The 22,124-nt window shown below is 39.9% G+C and overlaps 1 protein-coding gene across 6 annotated transcripts in view; it reads left to right on the plus strand.

Annotated features, from left to right (window-relative positions):
- HECW1 (HECT, C2 and WW domain containing E3 ubiquitin protein ligase 1) overlaps positions 1–22,124 on the plus strand; it is a 249,286-nt gene that overhangs the window by 166,513 nt on the left and 60,649 nt on the right. For 5 of the 6 annotated variants that reach the window (XM_039714992.1, XM_039714993.1, XM_039714991.1 and 2 more), the window contains 4 exons: positions 10,946–11,088; positions 13,088–13,188; positions 14,435–15,808; positions 19,204–19,305. In XM_039714992.1, coding sequence (XP_039570926.1) covers positions 10,946–11,088; positions 13,088–13,188; positions 14,435–15,808; positions 19,204–19,305 — 1,720 coding nt within the window. The remainder of the gene's footprint in view (positions 1–10,945; positions 11,089–13,087; positions 13,189–14,434; positions 15,809–19,203; positions 19,306–22,124) is intronic. The other variant, XM_039714994.1, reaches the window with a different exon arrangement.

The following is a 22,124-nucleotide window of genomic DNA, read 5'->3' on the forward strand; positions in this document are numbered from 1 at the left end:
CACAGCTGGCTTCCAGCTTTGCTGTTCAGCCCCCAGGTTCTCTTGATCGCGTGCAAGCGTGCTGCTTCTCCCTTTCTGTTAGCCTGTGAGTGGCAAGGGAGTGTAAAAGAGCCAAGCCATGGTTCAGCATGTTCTCCTTCTGCCTTCTCCTCAGCTGATAGTGGGATGTCAAACTGCGTGCATTTGTGCTGCAGTCTGCAATCAGCCTGTCTGAACTCCTTGTTTTGTTACTGAAAAGCTGTATTGGTTTCTGCTGCACAGAAGACCATAGGCCTGATTTTCTGCAACCTTCATGGGACAAGGGGAGAAGAAAGACTGAAAACTGTTGCTTAATCATGGTAGTAGCCATTCTTCTGTCCACTCTTTTCACTCATGAATGTGAATATATGAAGTGACAAAATACTGAGGACTCATAGCTATTTCATTAAAAGTATCAGTCACAAGTTGTTTTCACAAAAACAAATTTTAGCAATGTATTATGTCAGAAGGGTCATTATTTTCTTAGATTCTCTGTCACTTCATGTGAATAGAAGGCAAATGGTTTTTTTTCAATTGAATGACCTATCTTATTTGTATGGGATGCTAAACTTTAAAAAAATCTGGAATAGGAAAAAAATTATTGAAATATCTGCAGACTAGGATCTTTCTATATGTTCTTTATTACCTTTGAGCAAATTCAGAAAGAGTCAATTCAGTTTTCAAGGGCTTCAGCACTAGAAGTCCTACAGACTAAAAGATGACTAATTTACTAATATTAATTTGTTCTTGTATTCTTCCTCATATACTTACTAGGCTGTTCTGTTTGTATAGAAAGTCAATTCAGTTTTCAAGGGCTTCAGCACTAGAAGTCCTACAGACTAAAAGATGACTAATTTACTAATATTAATTTGTTCTTGTATTCTTCCTCATATACTTACTAGGCTGTTCTGTTTGTATAGTAACCACCTGCATTATACAAACACGCTGGGAGCACCCTGGTACCTCAGGCAAATTTTCATCTGTCTCATGTAATATTGATGATCATCTTCATTTCATAGGCTGTTCAAATGCTGTTCAGCACAAGTTATCCTGACTTAAAGCTATTCTTCCACTGCTCTGATTTGCAGTACTTTGTACAAGAAAACATAAGGAAATGGAAATTTCTTACAGATAAGGAGTAACAAGTGACAATTTGATACTTGCATCAGGGCTCACCATAGAGGTAAAAGAACCCTCACACTGCGAATTGTTTGCTGAGACAAGTTAAAGCCCAAGGTGGTGACTTCTCCTGATAGAGAGACATCATTTTGAACATGTTTCTGTATGTTTTCACATGCTCTTCAGAAACATCTGTAATGTTAAATGAGTATTGTATTTGCGGGATTCTCAGACGAAGGAAGGAATGATGAATCTGACTCCATGTTTTCAGAAGGTTAATTTAGTATTTTAAGATAATATATTATATTAAAGAATACTATATTACACTATACTAAACTATTCTAAAGAATACAGAAACGACACTTACAGAAGGATAAAAAGATAATAATGAAGACTTGTGACTCTTTCCAGAGCCCTGACATACCTTGACTGTAATTGACTGTAATAAGTCAAAATAATTCACATGAAACTAATGAAACAATCACCTGTTGGATAAACAATCTCTAACCACAGTCCAAAGCACCAAAACACAAGAGAAGCAAATAAGATAATATTGTTTTCCTTTTTCTCTGAGACTTCTCAGCTTCCCAGGAGAAGAATCCTCAGTAAATGGATTTTTCCAGAAAATATGACTACCACAAGCGAGTGCCTGGAAACCACATGGCACTGGACAGTTGGCTCTACAGTCCCAGTTAGACAGGTATTGCCCTGCCAGCCCAGACAGCTGCAAAAGCACAAAGGGTGAATAGTCCTATCATGCTGATTGGAGATGAAACACAAGGAAAATCTCAGAAGGAAGTGCCCATTTCCCAACTCTTGTGTATATGTAATGGAATTGAGAAGGGTGGATGCTTATCTTCTAATATAGGTAGTAGAAAAATAATGACAGTATATCCATATTGTTTCATATTGAAACAATGTGTGTGCTGTCATATTGTTCAGAAACAGCTCATTTAAAAAGATATAATTTTTCAGAAATCAGTGAAGTGATACACAGTTCAGACAAGTAATAGATCACAGGAACAAAGCAAAGTGGTTTAAAAAGTAGTTCATATACCTCCAACTGGATAGGAAATTCTATGGTTTGGCAGATAAAGTACTTAAGGCTTCTGGACTTTAACTTAGATATGTTTATGGTATTTCTTTCTTGACTGTGGGAGCTTGAACAGACTGTTCCTCAATTCTTGTTTTATTTACTGGTGAGAGGAAGGAGAGCTCTGAGGAATGGCCAACAAGATGACTATAAAAATTGGCTGATGCAACCACTCAGCATATTTAAAGTAGTAAGAAGTGTCATCTGTTAAATAACACATTGAATTTCAACTTCAATAATCTAACTCTGGAGGAGTAGGTTGCCCTAAAATGGGAGTCCACTACTAGGTTAAAAACAATCTCAACTTTCTGTGGCTTCACTCCTTGTTTCTTTGCCTCAGCTTTTACAACCACTGTTAAAATATAGTTGAGACATAAGAGTGTTTGGAATGGCTGCCTTATCACTCTGAATACAGCCACATTTCACTAGTGAATTAATTGATGTGAATAAGTAGAGAGCAAGAGAGCTTAACAAATAGCAGTTAGTATGTCGTATCTGATACACAGATGTACAGTATTTTCAGCTGAATAACTCATGCTTTCTGCACCTCAGATAACTCACAACCTTTCAAAAATATTGCACTTGAATGATTTCTCACGTAAGCTGTCTCTTGAGATTACCAATGCAAAATCAGAAGAAGGAAGCACCCAGGGGCTTGAACACCGGCAGGAGGTGGCTTTTGTAGTGCAGGCCACCATCAGTGATAGAAGCATTGAGTTTGGATGCTGCCTGCAGGAATGCCAAGATGCAACTGATTATCTGAGTGCTGGTGTGTGACTGCTTTTCTTAATAAAGAGTTATAACTTGGGCAATGATTCTGGGATCCTGAATGCTGAATTGGTACATGATAGACCACCCAGCACCCAGCAGTTCTGAGACTGAAAAACACTTTGCCAAAGTAGCCAGATCAGGCATTAAGGGGTTTATGTTAGCTCTCTTCCTCTCTAGATGCTTTATGTTGGCTGATAAAATGAGTGCTACATGATGTAGCACAAACCTAGAGTCATACAAGCAGGGGATACTTGAGCAAAGCTGAATTTTTCCAGAACAGAGTAAAACCATTGAAGAAGATATTTTAATATATTTGAATCAACAATATAAATTTAAACTAAAGTGGGTTGTTGTACAACAGGTTGTGCTTGATCTGATTTTGATCTAATATTCAGAACACTAGAATGCTAACAATTGTACCATGGCCTTACAGAATCATTACGTAATTTCAACAGAGGACCAAAATAAAAGCAACAGAAACATCACATTGAACTCCTTATTGTTCAACCTGGATAAGCTTTTCTCCCTTCTGCTGCCAAATACAAAGGAATACGTTGTAGAAACTTGGAGGCCTTCACACCCAAGCATGAAAACAATATGCAGGTGAAGTGAAATCCAAATCCTGAATTTAGTATGAGTTTCACCAAAGGTGTCATCAGGACTGAGTGAAGCCTTGTGGGTGGTAGCTTCCCTTTATAACATTTCTGCACACATGTCCAGGTAAAGAGTAAAACATTGTTTGACTACACAGACAAGCTATAGCTTTACAGCTACAGATTTTAATATCTGTTGATGATTGAAGTGTGAAAGCCCAAGACAACTTTAACTTCTTCAGGAATGGGTTGTGCTGTGAAAAATCATCTAGATAATCTAGATATTTTTTTAGGATGTTATTCTTCTAGAACTTCATTTTACTTGCAACTTCTGCATCTAGAAGACTATCAGTCTTGCTAGCTTTGTATACTAGTGATGATGAGAGCAAATCTTCAAATATTTTCAGTCTTTGCTGTGCTAATAAATTTGTAGACAATTCTGAGATGAATCTGAGGGAAAAATCCAGAAAGCAAATTTTCTTAAGGCCCTATCTGGCTTGGAAGGAGTTCAGTAGAAAGGATTGAGTCAGACTTTAGAACATCAACGTGTGCATTTATGTGAAGCCATTTTATGGTAGGGAAAAAAACCCCAACAATTGTGCCATGCCATAATAATAAAGAACTGCATTGGTTTTGTCCCCCTGCAGTCACTGCTGTGTTTCAGCAGTCTCTTGTAGGAATAGGCATGTCCCCACCCTTGGCAGCAGTGGAGCTCTGCCCTTGGCACTACTGACTCTTCAAGTATTTTGTCTTGTCACCAAGTATTACTGTAGAAACCTTAAAAAACTGGAATTCTTGATGAGCTTATCCATCTGTTGGTGCAAAGTAATATTATATGGGAAAATACTGACATGTAGAGGAGGTTTTTGAATGAAGAATAGAGTAATACAGACAGAAAGTGGCATGTGCATTAAGACTGTAATTGTTTCACTGGAGTATTTGAAACAAAACTCACTAATGAAATATTCTGCTGAAAGAATAAATTTATCTTCATCCTTCAAATGTAATTCGCAGACTTTTAAGATTTACTTCTGCTTCTATCATCCCTGTACATGAAGGATATCACAAATAAATTTTATTTTTAATTCTATTGCTTATTCAACTCCAAATCAAGAGCCCAATTCTTCCTGTCACCAGTGTATTAATTTATCTATCTTTATTATACTGACTTTATTATACTGTCTACCAGTTATTATACTGACTGTTTGAAAAGAATTTGACTTGCCCATAACTTGTCTGATGGGTGCTAATGGACATGCTCTGTTCATTTCAACAACTTCCTTGATAGTGCCATTGAGTCACTGGGATCCATCTGTATTCAGGGATGCAAACAAGTTTGGTAAAAATAAAACTTTCATTTCATGGAAATGAATCATCACCAGTATCTGGCTTTCTATGAAAACTATTCCAAGCCCTGGAAGTGCTTCTGTTCTCTTATAAATGGATACATTTATAAGAGATGCATTTTGCCAGGTCAGCATTAGCATGGGCCTTTGTCCTTTACCTTATATGTCATGCATTAAGGTCCCCTCAAGATCTGTTCACATTAATTAAATTAATCATCTGTGTCTGTAAAACCATTGCTGAGCCTGGAAGCAAATAGGCACTGAAAAGTAGGTTACTGTTTGAAACTCTTTCAGTGGTGTTTACTACGGTGTTTACAGATCCTGCTTGAAGATGCCAGCAGTAATGTAAAATCAGATATACATTTAGATCATTGAAATGGTGGGAAAGTATGAAAGTCTCAGCTGATTCTAGGTAGCTTTGATTCTGATTTGTGTCTCTGTGAATCTGCCTGAGGCAGCTGTGTAAAGTCTGTGTAAATGAAAGAAGAATCCTAATGACTTATTAATGAGAGAAGCCAAAATTGATGATACACTGCTTAACCCAAGAAGAGTTAAGATGCCAATATGTTGCTGTGATTTTCTTTATCATGCCACTTTTGCTCTTTACTCTCCCTCCGTTTTTGTTTTTCTGTGGAAATAATTAATTATACCTTATTGATTTTTTGATGCCCGACAAAATATCAGCTAAAGCTTTTCCATTGTCAGGAGCATTTTAAGGATGAGCCTGGTACAGATTCTTCGGTGTGTAATAAGTTTTGCTATAATGCTGTAGCTCTTCTGTTAGTGAGGAATTAAAACGATCTCTCTCTACTGTCCTACTCCCTCTTTGCATTAAATGTGTAGGAACAAAGCATCATTGCATCTCTTGCCACTGTAGCAAGTGGGACAGGCATTGACAAAGTGCTGAAGAAGTAGGGGAAGTAGACTGATGTAATGACTTTGCATTAGAGCAAGTCTGTTTCCTCCCAGACATCATCATTCTAGAGAGATGCAATTGCACCCTAAAAAGGAAATAATTGGAGAAAACATTGGGAAAATAATACACATACTGACTTGTTCTATTGATCATGGTTTGTAACAATTCTCTGGGTCTGTCTATAATAGTATTTGTGTTCCATTCAATAGATCCATTTCAAAGCAAATCTCCTGCTCTCCCCGCTAAAGACACCACTTGTCATTCCAGAAGTGCATGAACTCAATTACTCTCAGCAGAAGGGAAGTGAACAGGAGTGCACCAAGCCCTTTTCAGGCAATAAATGGGAGTAAATTCAATCCAGGGCACCAGCCTGGAGTCACTTCATGGTAAAACCCTTGTAACATGTCTGGATGGGATAGTCAGGTGCAGAGCACCAGCTGCTTTGCTCTCTGCAACCACTCACATTGTACCATAAATCTTCTTAATGCAGACATGGCCAAGGCATTCCAGAGGTTAGGAAACATCAGCCTCCCCATGGCCTCCTTTCTGCAGCTCACAAGTGCTATTTTTCCCCAGTATACCAGGGACTGCCAATCATTCCTTGTGTTCAGACTTTCTGATTGTAACTTCTTTTTAGGAATACAGACAGCCTGACAGACAGCCATTTCTTATAAAATTCCAAATACATTTCTAGAGGAAATTAAAAGGCTTTCCCCCTCTGGAGGTCTGTAGTCTTTTCCAAAGCCTCTAACCCACAGGAGTTTTCAGTCTGGGATTCTTCCAAATGCAAGGGCAGCTCATTCAGTACTTTTTCCTTTCAGTGGAGGACCTCCTCATCTTTGCTATAAAGGAGAGCTCTTGCATCCCTAGCTGTTAAGGATCAGATACCACATTGACAAGATGGGGTCAGAAGCTATTTCCACGGCCAGGCCCTCTGTGAGAAACAGATTATTCCTAAAGACATTTCATTCTGCTGAGGCATCTTCTCCATGGAATGTGCTGTCTCATGTATCATCCCAAGCTCTAAGAGCCATTTTGCAGCAAGTTGGTGTGATAAACAGGGCAATGCACTGGTAGTTACTGGCTTGGGCTAATCAGTGAATAGAGATGTAACTTCCTGTTTGTTACCTGTTCATCCACTGGCTGCTGTAGATCACATATAAATTTGTGGTCTGCCCATTACTTGCAAGAGTTTTGTTCTCTACATTTTGTATAATGCATTTTACTTTCATCTTTGTTGTGGATCAAGGGAAAACTTCAAGTTCTAGTAATCACTTAAATAAATTGTTGTGAATTGTTATTTACAGCTGTCCTGTTGTCTGCTATTATCCAACTGAACACATGATCAGTCATTAGACAAAGTTTTCTTCTTGGGCTGTGGACTTGAAACTGTAGCTATTCTGGTAGTTGAGTTGCCACCTGTGTTGAAATCCATTACTTCCTTTGAGATTTTTTTTATTTGAATAAAAGAAAGACCCAGACAGAGTCACAAACCACTTCCATGAAGCCATTGTAAAGTTTGGTGGACCTCTGAACAGCTGGAGAGGTTAAAGCTTTGGAACAAGTCATGGCATTAGAATTTTTAAAACTGCCAGAAATTTTACTTTCACTTTGGTTTTTGACTGTGGGGAAAAAAAAAGCCCATTTTTGTAAACTTCAGTATACTCTTCCACAGTTAGTCTCAGTGTAAAATTTACTTTAGTGACTTTGTATTCCAGCAGGTTCCATGAAGTTCTTGACCAGTCTTACAGGGTTTTCACAAGTCATTCTGATTCAAAGGACTTAATTTTTTGTGGGGAAGAGTAAAAACAATGAATGAACAAGCCCACAAAGTGAGCTGTGGCCCTAGTGAAAACATGCAGGGTAAAGTTTACTGGTTTACATTGTGAAAGAAAATACCCAGTAGTCCATGCCAGATGAAAAAGATAAAAGAATCTGGCTTCAGGTAATGACTGTAAAAAAATCATAAGTATTTTAAAAACAGTATACTCGGGCTTATTATGCTAAAGTTTTTTTATTCTTGCTTTTCCTCTGTAACTATGAGTATTATACTTTTTTAAATGTGAAAGTTGAACTTCTGACTTAATTCTGTAACACTAAGAGTTTTAAGAATAAGAAAAGTTCCAAATCACAGAAGACTTACATTTAAAATTGTAATAGTATCATAAAAAAATGTCAGCAGACTTGTTCTTAAAATGCAGCTGTTTTGGTTATCAATGGTGAAGTTTCTGGTCATGTGTTAGAAGCTTCATCAAACTTGCCTCCTCCTGAAGACAGTTGATTTTTATCTCTGTTGTGATTTTGCAGCCTCTTTTTTTACCCCTCCTTGGGATGAATTATTGATCACAACATCCCTGAGTGTTAACCCAAGGGTACTGCAGAATTTATAATCAATGTCCCTTTTTTTGGATTTTTGTTTGGAGTTTGGGGGCCTTGGGGATATGGTGGAGTTGTCTTGTTTTCCTCTGTTTGGGATTTTGGTTTTTGTTTGGTTTTTTTTTAAACTTAGATGTGAAGCTTATGCTTTCATTTTCACAAACTGGCCACTGTGTGATAATTAGCAAATATTAGGCAAGGAGAGGATTTAATTAATTCCATCAGTAATATATTAGTACTTTACATTAGTTATATTGGGTAAGGCCATGAAACGCAGAGTCCTTTCTCTTCCAGATAGACAGGATAGTAGAGGCCAAGCAGGATAGTAAAGATCAAGGCTTTGAACAGTGTAAGTACAATCAATATTTTGTGGCTAAGGTACAGTGTCTGGCACTTGTCAGAAAAGGTGGTTGAGGACAAGAGGGAATCTAAGATTTGGTGGTGATTTACTTCCACATCCAAAGATTACATCCCAATCATTAAATGTCACAAGAAGCATGTTTTCAAAAGTGATTGGTAATTGTTGAAAATACATTTGTAAGTCTCTGAGTTCTCAAACCAAGGTGTTTTGCTGTGATCTGTTTTTTTCAGAGGGCTAGAGGCCCATTCCTGCAGTCAGAGATTGCCTTAGAAAAATCTTGCCTTATAAGAATTAAACTATATGAGAGCAACAGCAGGAGCAACTTCTTAGATAATGGAAAACTGAATGATGTAAAATTATCACTGTTTTACGAGCAGTGTCCAAACCCATTTCAGTGAGTTCACTTTTGATCTCAAACTGCAGCTGCCTCCAAATGGCAAAGCCTTTGAGGTCTGCCACAGGACATTTGTGGTCTTAAAGGCTTAACTGTGTTTCCAAAATGCTGCTGGTTTTATGAGTGAGAACATCCTTCCAGAAGAAACATTTGGGAACTGAGATCATGGACCAGGGCCTGGTCCCAGTGCAGTCTTGGTGTACCAAAATGCAACAGTTTGGCAGGTGATGGAATCTGATCACAACTGGATTTTGCACGTCTTATGGGATATTCTGGTGTTTGTATGTCTTGGGGCACAGCTGTTCAAGGGAAAAGGGACATTTTCTTTGGCTGATTCCAATACATCTTCTTTCTTGGTTCACACTCTCTGCTCAGATGCTGATTATGACTCTGGCAAAGGTCAATATGTGTCCTGTGCAAGGAAGGACAGGTTCCACGTGATACTATGAAAATAAATTTCCATGCAGATTCTGATTTGCTTCAGAGTTGCACCACAAGACAATATATTATTTATCTCAGGAGATTCAGATCCTTAAACCTACATTTTGCTTTTCACTTGTGGACAGTTTGCTCCCTACCTGTGTGTGTGCATGATCCACCCTACAGACACTTTTACAATATAGGAGTCAGCAGCACAAAAAAGGAGAATTCATCAAATGGTAAATTACTCTATGTTACAATAATTCATTTTGAAGTTAATTCCCTTCTTCTGCTTTCAAGTGTCATGAACTGGTAGTTACTCAAGGTTTTTAGCAGGTGAAATTGTAATAGTAAGACATGTTATTTTTTAAAGCAACTTTCTGTTATACATGGGGAATTCAGGTTCTCCTGTTTGGTGCATTTATCTTAATTGGTAGCCTGTTGCAAAGATATAGAAGAAAACAAGAATAAAATAGCACTTTAACTCATTTGACTTGTACTTCTCTGATTAATTACGTTTTTGCAAGGTGTGATTAATAGAATATCCCACTCATGTTGGTTTCACATGAAGCCATTTAAACTAAGCATCTCTGAATTAGACCATGATTCAATAGAGCAAGTGATTTAGGGCTATAACTCCAGGGCTTGATAACCCAGAGAATGATTCTGTTGTGAAGATTGGGTTTGGCAGGGGGAAGCTAGAAAAATCCTTTCATCCATCTCAATATTCACTTACCACAGAAACTGTCTCCCAGATCAATACTGAGCTCTCAGGTGAACAGTGGTTTGACTGTTTTCCTACTATTGTGCACCACAGCACAAATGTGCTTTTTTGATCGATTATATTCTAGTAGTACCAGATGTTTGGAAAAATTATCGTGACCTATGTCACCAGCTCCACACCTGTACTGAATTTAGCCAGTCTAGGAGAAAACAAAGCCAAGTTACCTAATATATTTCCTCATCACTACTATTTTTAAATTGACCTTTGGGACATCTAGACATGTCCAGGTGCCCTAATGCTGTCATGCTTGTTCCTGTAACCTAAAATATCACTCTCCTTATTCCTAGCCCAGATTTGCATGCACACAGTCTCTAAAAGCTTACTGAAACATTACTGACAAATAGATGTTCTTATGACCAGACCAGCTGAGATAGCAGTCAACACATTTCAATGTACTTGATGACAGGAGCAGTTTTAGATGGTGCTGTTCCTGTTTTCCCCAGTATTGTTTGTGACAGTAGCCTGTGCCTTGGCTTGCCTTCTGGTTGAGCTCTTTGTGAGACTGTGGCGTGAACCAGGGTAGAAGACTGATCCAGATAAATAGAGTTTTCAGAGTTCTTCCTTTTTAACCTGGGGCATAGATGAATAGAAAAGGAGATATTTCAAAATAATCTATCTGAAAAGAGTGATCATGTATCCTTCACCTCACTAGGTCCTCACATCTCCGTGCTGAGGTGTGCCTCTCAGCTGTAGTACTCTGTGTTGCTGTGGCCCTGCCACCAGCTTATTGTTCTGTGCCCTTCTTCTATTTCAGCAATTCAGCTTTGTCTCCCTGCCCACGGATGTCCTGGAAATAGAAGTTAAAGACAAATTTGCAAAGAGCCGACCGATCATCAAACGTTTTCTGGGAAAACTCTCCATGCCTGTTCAGCGCCTCTTGGAAAGACATGCCATAGGGTAAATTTTGCTGCTTACGTTGTTTAATGAGAGTGTGTTGCTGTTCTGAAGTCCCTGGTGATCATTATTGTGATATAATGATGTTGAGGGGAAGTTATTAAACTGACAGTTGTCTGAAAAATGGTGTTGATTTTAATTAGCATTTATAGGATTATGGGCCAGACAGAATTCCCTCTATAACCATATGCATGGCATTTTGAAAAGTGAGAGCTGGCATTTAGGAAAGAAAATGTTTTTTGTGTATCATGGCTGCGAATTTGGAGAGTGCAATTTTTTCAATTTGGATATTCTTTTGATGTTATCAGCAGGCTGTTTTCGTGTTTCAGGGATTTACCTAAGGGCTAAAAACATGCCAGATCTGTTTCTTCTCTTTCTAATTTCTGGAAAACGGAAATATTATAAAAATATATACGTGGCATGTTGTAACTAATGTTTTCTGACCCTATCCTGCTGCCAAGGAACAACCTTGAGCTCACAAGCACTGCCCTGCTTTCCCATTGCATGAAAGTCCTGGGAAAGTGTATGCTACCAAAATAACACAAACCAACTTAGGGAAGATGGATAGTAATCAGAAAAAGCCAAAAATCTGTCTCTAAGCCTATAATGTTCAGACCTTGAAGAGCAAGGGAGAAAAAGAATCATCTTCTGAGGAAAGCATATGCAATGCAGTTTCCAAGAAGGCATTTCTGATAATTGGATCTCAATTCAGCAGAACAGCGGGAAGATGAGCTTGTTGGAAGTGTTTTTGAACAGCTGGTTCAGAAGCTGTCTGTGATATTGACAGCTGAATCTACCAGAAGGGATTAAGCTACCTCCCTGTTTCTCAAGTAGAGAAGATAGAGTAGCTTTTTAGAAACCAGATGGATAAGAACAGCTTGGGGAAGGTAGAACCCTGTAACTGGTATCACTGGCTTTCCTCTGTATGAGATTTCTCATCATCTTCTGATTATAACTTCCTATTTTACTTTCTTGTTGTAAACACTGTCTATCTAAGGATATACTTTGCCAAGAGCAGTGCCTCCAACCTGCACTAGATCTGGCTCAGTTTTAATACCATAGTGGCATTTAAATCTCAGAGAAGCTCAGTGAAAAGTATGCACGCAAGTTTAAAGAGGTTGTACACAAATCTCGAGGTAGTCTCATTTATGTGAGTTTCTGATGCATGTGAAACTATGCTAGCAAGTATATTTGGCTCAACTGGAAGTGAACTATGTTTCTTTCAAAATATGTATAAGTATTACTATTTAGTGAACCCATTACAGTCAAGATATGCTTTGCAAAGATTGATTCAGCCTCATTGTGGGCATCTGGGAAGTTAATCTCTTCTGTAGTTTCATTCTGTTCTGAGGGGTGGATGAAGTGTGGCAAAGGGAGGGACCTGCACAAGAACAGAATGGAGTCATTGATCAACCTTGTCAGGAAGGTGTTCTCCTGATATTTCAGCTTCATAGAGGTAAGAGGGGTGGAAAGAGATGAAGAGCAGTCACTCAGCCAGTTTAGAGAGAGAAGGTGGTGTGCAGGAACTGGCCTGCACAGGGTTTTGTAAACAAGAACAGGAAAGCTGAATTTTACAGACATGGTGAAGGCATGAAAATATAGAAGTGCGAGGTTCTATGAAAAGGTAGATGGTCAGATCTGCAGGGAAGCAAATTCTTGTTACAATAGCTGAAGTGGGAGTTGTTTGCTTCCCGTGTCGCTATTTTCATACCCATACTGCAGAAGTTTCATTCCCACCATTCTCTCTATATTTATACATATGTGCTTGTGTGTCCCAGCAGCCTGTGTTACTCACTTACTCAGCTGTTCCATTGTAATTGAAGACATTGTCCTCTCCTCTGCCATTTGTTCTCTTGTATGCAAGTCAACATGCCCTCATGGCTGGGATGAATAGCCTTTATGTATTTTATTATGGATTTTTCTAGGACACAGTAGATTTATCTATGCACAGTAGACATAGGGTAGGTTATGATCTATTGTGACAATATTTGTTTTCTTTCAGGGACAGGGTTGTAAGCTACACTCTGGGTCGCAGACTTCCTACAGATCATGTCAGTGGCCAGCTGCAGTTCCGATTTGAGATAACTTCTTCCATCCATCCAGGTAATTCTCAGTCTTAACCCATCATTTATCTAGATTTCTAGAAATTTTTTTGTTCGTTTGCATTCTTTCTCTTTAGAAATCTGCATTAATTCCTGTCTGCTCTGGGCAGCAGTCATGAGCAAAGGGAAGTGCCTAAAGTCCTGCATCACAGGATACATCGGGAATCAGTTTCTTCCCTCTTTCCCCTTAGGACAGAGCTACTGGTGTCTCATATACCCCTGTTATTGGCTGTTCCAAATACTTCACTACATCACTGGGAGAGAAGAGAGTGGAAAACTGAGTCTCATCTGCTTCTCTATCACCTGCCCCAGTAAATTGTTATATGGGGTGCTATTTGTAGTCATCTGCATTTGAGCACTTCATAAGTAAAAATGGAGAATGTAATAGCAAAGATGATTAGTAAATGTCTTAATTTAATTATTTTTAATGAAATAATTAAAAAGTAAAACAAAAAATAATAGTATGTTCCACTTCTTGCCTCACTTTTGGTTTGATTTTGGTTCATGTTCTCTTGTAGTAATTTGGAAGCAACTGTCACAATGGTCTAAGGTTGAGCCTTGGTTTTCATGTCACAGTCTCAACAGTATTTCTCAGGGACTCTTTGCTTCTCAGGCTGTCTGCCCTCTCTGCTACACTTTGTCAAGCCAACAGCAGCTGCATTAGTGGCTGGAAATCACTGCTTTTCACATGCTGGGAAACCCTGATTTCTGTCTTTTGACTATTTGGATGGCATGAAAGAGCCCAGATTGTTTGACATCTGAGAGGAGGTGGTATAGATGAGGATCATGTCAAGAGATATTTGGGGGAAGTTTCTGCCTTTCAGGGGTGCAAAAACAGTTTTTGCATTCTTTGTTGTGGAGTCTTGCCAGCTTTGGTGTGACAAGAAGACTATCATTAAAATCTCAGAGAAGACTTCCCTGATTCCCATAATATTCCTCTGATGCGGTTTTGGCTCAAGAAGTTTCAAGAAGGTGTTACCTTCAGGTAGTGCTGCAAGGAGAAAGGGTGCTGCATACAGATTACCACCGTGAGCAAACCCATTATTAAATCCAATGTACAAAGACTGCCTAGCAAAAAAAACCTCAGCACTTCTTGATAGTTGTTCAGTTGCCTACTCATTTCACTGTCATTTATGCTTTTCATTTTCTGAGATTGCTATGGATGCTTATACCCCCACAGCCAACCCTCCAGTTCAGTCAAACTTTTTGTTAAAAGAGTAAGTAATTCTTTTTCCTGTCTCATACAGATGATGAAGAGGTCTCCATTAGTGCAGATCCTGAGCCAGCTGACCTCCCGGAAAGCCCTGTGAACAACCCCACAGAGGAAAGCCTCGGTGAGCCTCCATGCATCAACACAGTGACCTCAGAAAGTGCAGCTCCAGAACAGCTAAATGGATACAGTTTGAACAGTGTCGATAGCCCAGGGGCTGTCAAACCACCTGGGGAAGTCAACCAGAACAGCTTAAATGAAGAGCTAGCAGGAGATGGGGAGGTTGATGCGGTGCCAGTTCCTGAGCCCTTGGAATCCATCCCAGGAGAAGTGCTGCCTTCTTTGAGTGCTACGGACCTCATGGAGCAGTCGGATCTGACGGCTTGCATGTCTCCTCCTGAGCCCGAAGTTAGGGAAAATAACAAAGTCAATTCTGGTATTCAGGGAGATGGTGGAGTCTTGACCAGCATAGAAACAGTAGATATTGATGAGGTGAGTGCAGATGTGCATGCTGGCAAAGACCTAGAGAAGAGTCAGGATGAAGAAGAAGAAGGGGCTTCAGCCCAGGAGGAGGAAGACAACAAGCTACAACTAAGGACAACAGCAAAAAGGAAAAACAGGCCGTGCTCCCTGCCTGTGTCTGAACTTGAGACAGTCATAGCTTCAGCTTGTGGTGAGCCAGAGACCCCTCGCACACACTACATACGGATACACAACCTGCTCCACAGCCTGCCCTCGGCACAGATGAGCAGCGATGGGGAAGAAGAGCAAGATGGTGGTAATGGCAGGGAGAACGATGAGGAGTCTACTGTCAAGGAGGTGATGGATAAGGAAGTGGTCAGTGAAAGTGAGACTGTGGCAGCAGAGCCTCCTCTGGAAAACGAGGCTGAAGAGAACTTCAGCCAGAGCACGGTGCCTCCTGGGACCTTGGATGAGCAACTCTCTGACTTGAATGATGGGCTGTTGGATGGGGAACCCCTCAGGACAGGAAGTGAGAGCGAGTCAAGCTCCAGGCCCAATGGTGACAACGAATGTGAGGCGTGCGACACTTCTTGCTACAGCCCCTCTTGCTACAGCACCTCCTGCTACAGCACCTCCTGTTACAGCACTTCATGCTACAGCACCTCCTGCTACGACAGTAACAATCGCTTCTCCAGCCATACGCGTTTTTCCTCTGTTGACAGCGCAAAGATTTCTGAGAGCACGGTCTTTTCCTCACAGGATGATGATGAGGAGGAGAACAGTGCATTTGAGTCAGTGCCAGATTCAGTGCAGAGCCCTGAGCTGGACAGGGAGCAAGTGGATGGCTCCTCCCAGTGGCCAGATGAACTAGTAGCTCATGGTGGGAATCCACAGAGAGCCACAGAGGGTCTAGACACCCCAGTAGCAGGTCCAAGCAGCAGAAGAGAAGGTTAGATCCTGAGAACTGATGCTCTGGGCAACCCTGATTATCTAGATGTCACAGAAGGCATCAGATAATTGAGGTTTTGAATAGCTCACGGTTTATTTCGTACAAACTCAGGGGCTGTGAGATGGGCCAGATATAAGGGAGGGTTGGATAATTGAGGCTGTCCTTAAAAATCTCAACAAAACCAACTAAATCAGGTAGGGAGCTGTATATATGAATGACTGTAGATATACATGCATCATTAAAATATCAAGATCAGCTGCTTTAGTTATGTGGCAGATCAGCATTATCACATCCACCAACTCATTCCTTTTTTCCTGGGATTTTTCCATATCATATGTCTGATGTGCTGCCATACTTCTGATAGTCAGTGAGAGGATCAGCTTGTGCTTGTCAAAGGGCAGATATGCTGATTCACACCACGTAAAGGTCTGGGCCAGTTTCTGTAAATTTTTGTTGGCCATACATAATCATAAGCTCTTACAAACACAGTTTTTGAGCCCCATTTGTTCCAATTCTCCAAGTGTCAAACAAATGTACCTCAGACATCACAGGGCAACTCAATAGAGATTTGTATTTTTTCTTAGGTACGTTGGACATTTAACTATATTAAATAAAACTCTTGTATCCCTATCCTTCCCTAGAGATAGAATATATTTTTTTTGTCTTTGTAATTTAGGTACTATTTTTTTCCAATTCCTTCACAGTTAAATTAAGTCCCCCCCCGCCTTTGGTAACTCCTTTCATGCTCTCTGCAGTTACATGGAGAAGGGGAGTTGATCACTCCTCTCTTCTTCAGCTAGTGTATAATTTTTCTCCAGCTGAAGAAGTGAAGGACTCAGCTGCCACTCAAGAGTATGCAGCAAGGTCAAGTGGTAGTCTTTGTACTCCCAAATTCTGAGTAATCTGTCTCCCTCTATAAGTGATACCAAATTAAAATGGCAGCAAAAGGATAACCTATTTGGACATCACTGAGGAACTCCAATTAAAGCATTCATCTATGTTTTCTTTCTCCATTCCCAATTTATTTATTCACAACTTCCTTTGCCACAGACCCTGTCCCTGCAGAAAGAAATTACACCAGCCTGTGTAAATACTTTGTAGACAGCTGGGACTAGGGAATTACTGAGTCTGTAGAGCAGAATCTAGTACCAATCATTAAATTTTCAGAAGTATACAGGCATAGAAACCCAGCTTCCTTCCTTGCAGGTGAGAGCCTTTGCTTGTGAACAGCATTTACACGCAAGTATAGCGAAGGGAGCACGAACTTGTGTATGTGTGATATCTTTTGTGCAGGTTTGGTGGTTATTTTGAATTGTGTGAGCTTTTGATAGGGGATGTGGTGGGAGAGGGTGTCTCTGCATATGGATTCAGTACAACACCAAGACTTGAGCCTCCATAAAGAGCACTGCAGTGTCCATGGTGGCTTTGCCTTGTTTAGCTGAGCATGTGTCTGAAGGGCAGCCCAGATCTTAGCACTCAGTCGGTGTCACTGGGGGTGCCTCAGTCAATGTGTGCATTGTTCCATGACTTGGCAGCTGTTACAAATACAGTAGATGTGGTCACCTCCACCCACTCCAGGTGACTGACACTACCATGCTTCTGCTGGCTTGGCGTAACTATCTTGACTAGGGGAGAGTCAATTGTGGTGAGGTAAGTAAAGAAACATAGATGGGTGATCTGGTAGTTGGTGCTACACCTGTAGTAACAGCACAATTTTTAAGGCTGTGAGAGATGGACTTTTAGCACTGAGTAATAAATTTATGTAACTCTGCTGTCTGTTCAAAACATGCAGCAGATATGCCTGTGAGATACGCCTATACACAAGAGGTTTAATGAAGGCATTTAACAGGCCATACAGTATCATCAGAGCACCTAGAAGGGGGAATATTTTTGTCTAAGTGATTTTTCTCATTTCTGAGTAGTGTGAGGTTTTTTACAGTTTTATACAAAATTGGCTTCTGCATTCTAGCTGTTGGTTTTTTTAAGAAAAAAAAAATTAATTTTTTTGGTAAATTTGTTTTTACATTTGATTGGTATATGTTTAGGGATCTTTGCAAAGGTTAAGGCTGTTAAGGTTCTTAGGCTGTTAAGATTCTACCATTAAGGAGAGCTAAACCAGCTGGTACACAGTGAATTTGGCTTAGCATTCCCAGAATCACCAGAACCATTCAGCTTAATATATCTATTTCCATAAGCTGCATCTTTCTGATGCAAGTAATATTATGTTTATGCAATTCAGAGTGTATCTGTATTAACAAGCCAAGCTGGAAGTTATAGTCAAAAACTGTTACCACACAATATGCAAATATGTCCATTAGTAAGATAAATAGTCCTGGTTTCTAAGATTTAGAGACAAGGCAAGAAGGAATCTTTATTCTGGAACCTGTGAAATTTTAGCATGTTAAGTCTAAGACATGGAATGCTTTTTCATCCCTACTAGAACTTCTTAGTTTCTTAAAGGATTTTATAAGCATTGACTTGATCTTAAATTATTTGTTCCTCTCAACAGAACGTGAGCTTTGACATTTACTTAGGTTTCATTTATTTCATATTTAAATATGGCAGGGCAATTGGAATGAGATAATCTTTAAGGTCCGTTCCAATCCAAGCCATTCTCTGATTTTATATATGAACATATATACAATGCTATTGTTTAAAGAATTACTTTGCATTATATCCTGCCTGCTCTTTTTCTTCTTTTTTCTTTTTCTGCTTCTTCTTCTTCTTTCCCTCTTCTCTATCTCAGGTCTTCCTTCCTTATCTTAGATCCTTACTATATCTTGCTATCTTTTGTCCTTCTCTTCTACCACCTGTCTCCTACCTGTTTCTGGTCCTCTCATTCTCTCTCCTTCAACCCAAGATGGACTCTTTGAATTTTGAAAAATACCTATGGAAGGGGATGATCTTCTGCTTTGCAGGGACTGCAAAATCCTGCCATTACAGTCTACATATGCAGCCATTGATCTTTTTGAAAAGGAGAGAAAGATCCAAAGCAGCTTTTGGGCCTTTTATTCCACTGATGGAATGAGTTGGAACCAGGATTTTGCATGTACCTGCCAATTGCTGCAGAAGCTTGAGCTTAGTTGTACGTGAATAGTATTTCTAAGACATCAAGCCTGATTCTTCTATTGCTTACACCTGTGTGTCTGTAAGTCCGAAATCTGGCCCATAATAGTTCAGCATTGACTCAAGAGACTTGACTGCATTATTTTAATACTTCTTTGCCATATGAGTTGCTATTAAAATAGTGCCTTGAAAACAGGAATACTCAGAGATGCTAGTACATCAGGTTAACCTATTTTTAAAATAACCACTTGTTTTACAGTAACACATTTTTTGAACCACATTGTAAAAACAATGAATGACTGTCAATGTCTTGAATATCTTGTCCGTAGGTGATTGTCCTTTACTCCATAATTCTCAGCCAGTCAGCCAGCTTCCTTCTCTGAGGCCTGACCATCATCACTACCCAACTATCGATGAGCCTCTTCCACCAAGTAAGCTTTAGTTTTTTTATTTTATTGCATTTTTTCAGCTTTTCCTGTTAACTCAAACAGTGTAGAGGTCAGTATGTCTTTCTGAAGAACCCCGTCTGTTCTGTATATACATTCTCCAGAACCCAAGCAATATGCCCTTTTGTTTCCCTTATTTGATCCTGACTTCAAGTGTTGTTGTGTTGTTTTGCACAAGCTCCATAACCTCCCTCTCTGCCTTGGTCCATCTTCTTCCCTGAAATGAAAATATCATTCCTTTTTTCCAGTCAATGTGTTCAGACTTCAGTCTGATTGGGATCTGTCAGTTGTTCTGGAAGCCTGGCTATATGGCTTTCTGGATGGTGTATCAGCAAAGTACTCGGATTTTTCTGTAATGTTTGTCTCCACTTTTCTGTAACCATCTTCAAAGATGGTTTGGGATGGCAGTCCCTGTGGTCTGTCAAGTCTGCACGCAGGTCCAGCAGCAGCCCTTTCACAGTGAGGATGCTCCTGGGACAGACAGGTCCAAATCTGAACCAAACCAGCAGAAGCTGGGAAAAGGTAGCTCATGTACAGTGGTCTTGTTATAGTGTCCTTGGATTTGATAATCAGTGAACTTGATGTTCATTATGCACTGTAGTGGAGTCTACACTTGCATTGAATAAAAGTGAGAGGGTTTAAATAGTGTAATAGATTAGCAGCCCGATAATACAGGTTTTTTAACACCAAAGCTGCTGCTGGAGTTGTTTTTACTTCTCTCTGTAGCCTTTCCTTTATGGATTCCCGGAGGATTACCCTGCTTCTTGCACTGGCGTTCGGTGCCCAGCAGAGCGCACTCTGTGCCCTGCGATGTGCGGCTGATCACCTTTCAACTGAGCGCAGGATTTCACAGCCTGAAATGTGCTGTGCCTCACAAAAACAACCAGGCGTACAAACAAAGCGCTCTATTTTCTTCAAAGCCCAAGACAGGAACACGCTTATTTGGCGTATGGTGCCCTTGACAAATAATTCATCATTTGCCAACCATGCTGTCAGTATTCCCTGAGCTGAAAATAGCCCCGATGCTGGCGTCAGCTGCACAGTAGCATGAATGATTCAAATGCCTTTAGCCCAATAAAGTCTTTTTAGAGTCCCCCTGTGGCTTGCCAGTGAATGATGAAATGGGAACGGTTACCTCTGTAACAGGGAAATATTTCTCTTCCTCCCACTCTTACCGCAACCCTTTGTGGATCAGGCACATTCCCTATTAGATGACTTAATGATAGCACACTAACACTAGCTCAGGTAAACAGAATATACTGTAAATCTACTCCATGTTCTTCCAGCACTCATTTAATACATGTTTCCTCTTTCTTATAGTTATCCTCAAAAGGCAAGTATTTTTACCACTGGTTTTCTCAAGTGCTTTCACAACATGGTGTAAGGACATGAAATGCAATATGTGATGATAAAGTACAGAAGTGATATCCCTTTGTAGGATTTTGTTTCAGCATTAGCATATAACATCATTTTTACAATAAAGGCTGACACTGTGGGCTTAAATATATTGATCTTGATAGGAATAGATGTACTAAGTTAACTTTGAGTGGGAAAAAAAGTTGAATTTAATAATATCACTTAGGAAACTGATTTTCAAAAACTCTCCATGGAATTTTACAGTAATTTCAAAATGAAAATCATAGTCTCAATCTAGAAATTCTTCTTGTCTTTAAATTCAGTATTGCTATCTCAGTGCCTTTAATAACTCCTAATCCTAGATAAATAGTTCTTCGATCATGTGAAAGGAAAAAACTTAATATTTTAAACCCAAGATATATGATCAAAGCTGGCTTACTTCTCATGTGCAGTGTTGGCTTCCATCTATAAGCAGAGGGGAAGGTAATCTGCCAGTGCTGAAAGTTCAGTGTTGACTGATTTTATTTAGATCATGAAGAATCTTCTGAACAGTCTTCTTTCTCTTTTGAATAGTTTTCTGAATAGCTTGATTTCATCATAACCCCACAACAGCTGGTCTTGGGGAGGAAATTTAATTTCAGACAGTTTTATTTGGGAAAATGAAGAGAACAGGTTCATTATTTATGTAGGAGTTTCATCACCGGTCTGAAGGCTAAGTCTGATATGAGATTAACAGCAGATTCGCGGTGTTTGCATGGCCTCATGACGGCATTGCCAGTCACCCCTTATTATGCCTGTGTTTGGAAACCCTACAGAACTGAAGCCAAGAAAAATACATGTGCCTAGTTCAGAGCTGTGCTTTGATGAAGGCGTGGCTGAGTTTGGAGAGGAAAAAACAATGTATTTTCTTTGCCCTCATGATCCTGCCAAAAAAAGTTGCATCCTCTGATATAAATCAGAGCAGTTTCAGAGGCTGCTGTGAAATATGACTTGCCTGATGGAGGGGGATCACTGGAGAACAGAACCAGTACTCTTACATCCCTAGCCCATGATCTAGCATGCTCTTACTGTGAAGGTTAGATAGAGGTTAGTCTTTGCAGTAGTCACAGTCTTATTTTGACTGGAAAAATTAACAAAAGACCCTGAGGAAATTTGGCTGCTTCCAAGATCACCTTTGCCCCTGAAGTAGCATGAAGGGACTTGAGCACAGCTTGGAAGCAGAGTTCTGCCTGTCTGTTCACCTGTCAGTCTGTTTGTCTCACTGTGCAGGTGTCCATCCATCTGTCCATAAATCTGGTAGCATATTCAGGGAGCTTCAGTGACTTGTGTGACTTACAGGCTAGGAAGTACACCTGCTACCTGTATACAACTAAAGTTGTACCTGCCACCCTCTGACAGCCTGCCCTGGTAACCAAAAGAAGAGTTACTCAGCTGACTAGAAATGCTAT

The sequence above is a fragment of the Passer montanus genome, unplaced genomic scaffold, assembly GCF_014805655.1.
Source record: "Passer montanus isolate IOZ18808 unplaced genomic scaffold, ASM1480565v1 scaffold32, whole genome shotgun sequence".
Classification (NCBI taxonomy): domain Eukaryota; kingdom Metazoa; phylum Chordata; class Aves; order Passeriformes; family Passeridae; genus Passer; species Passer montanus.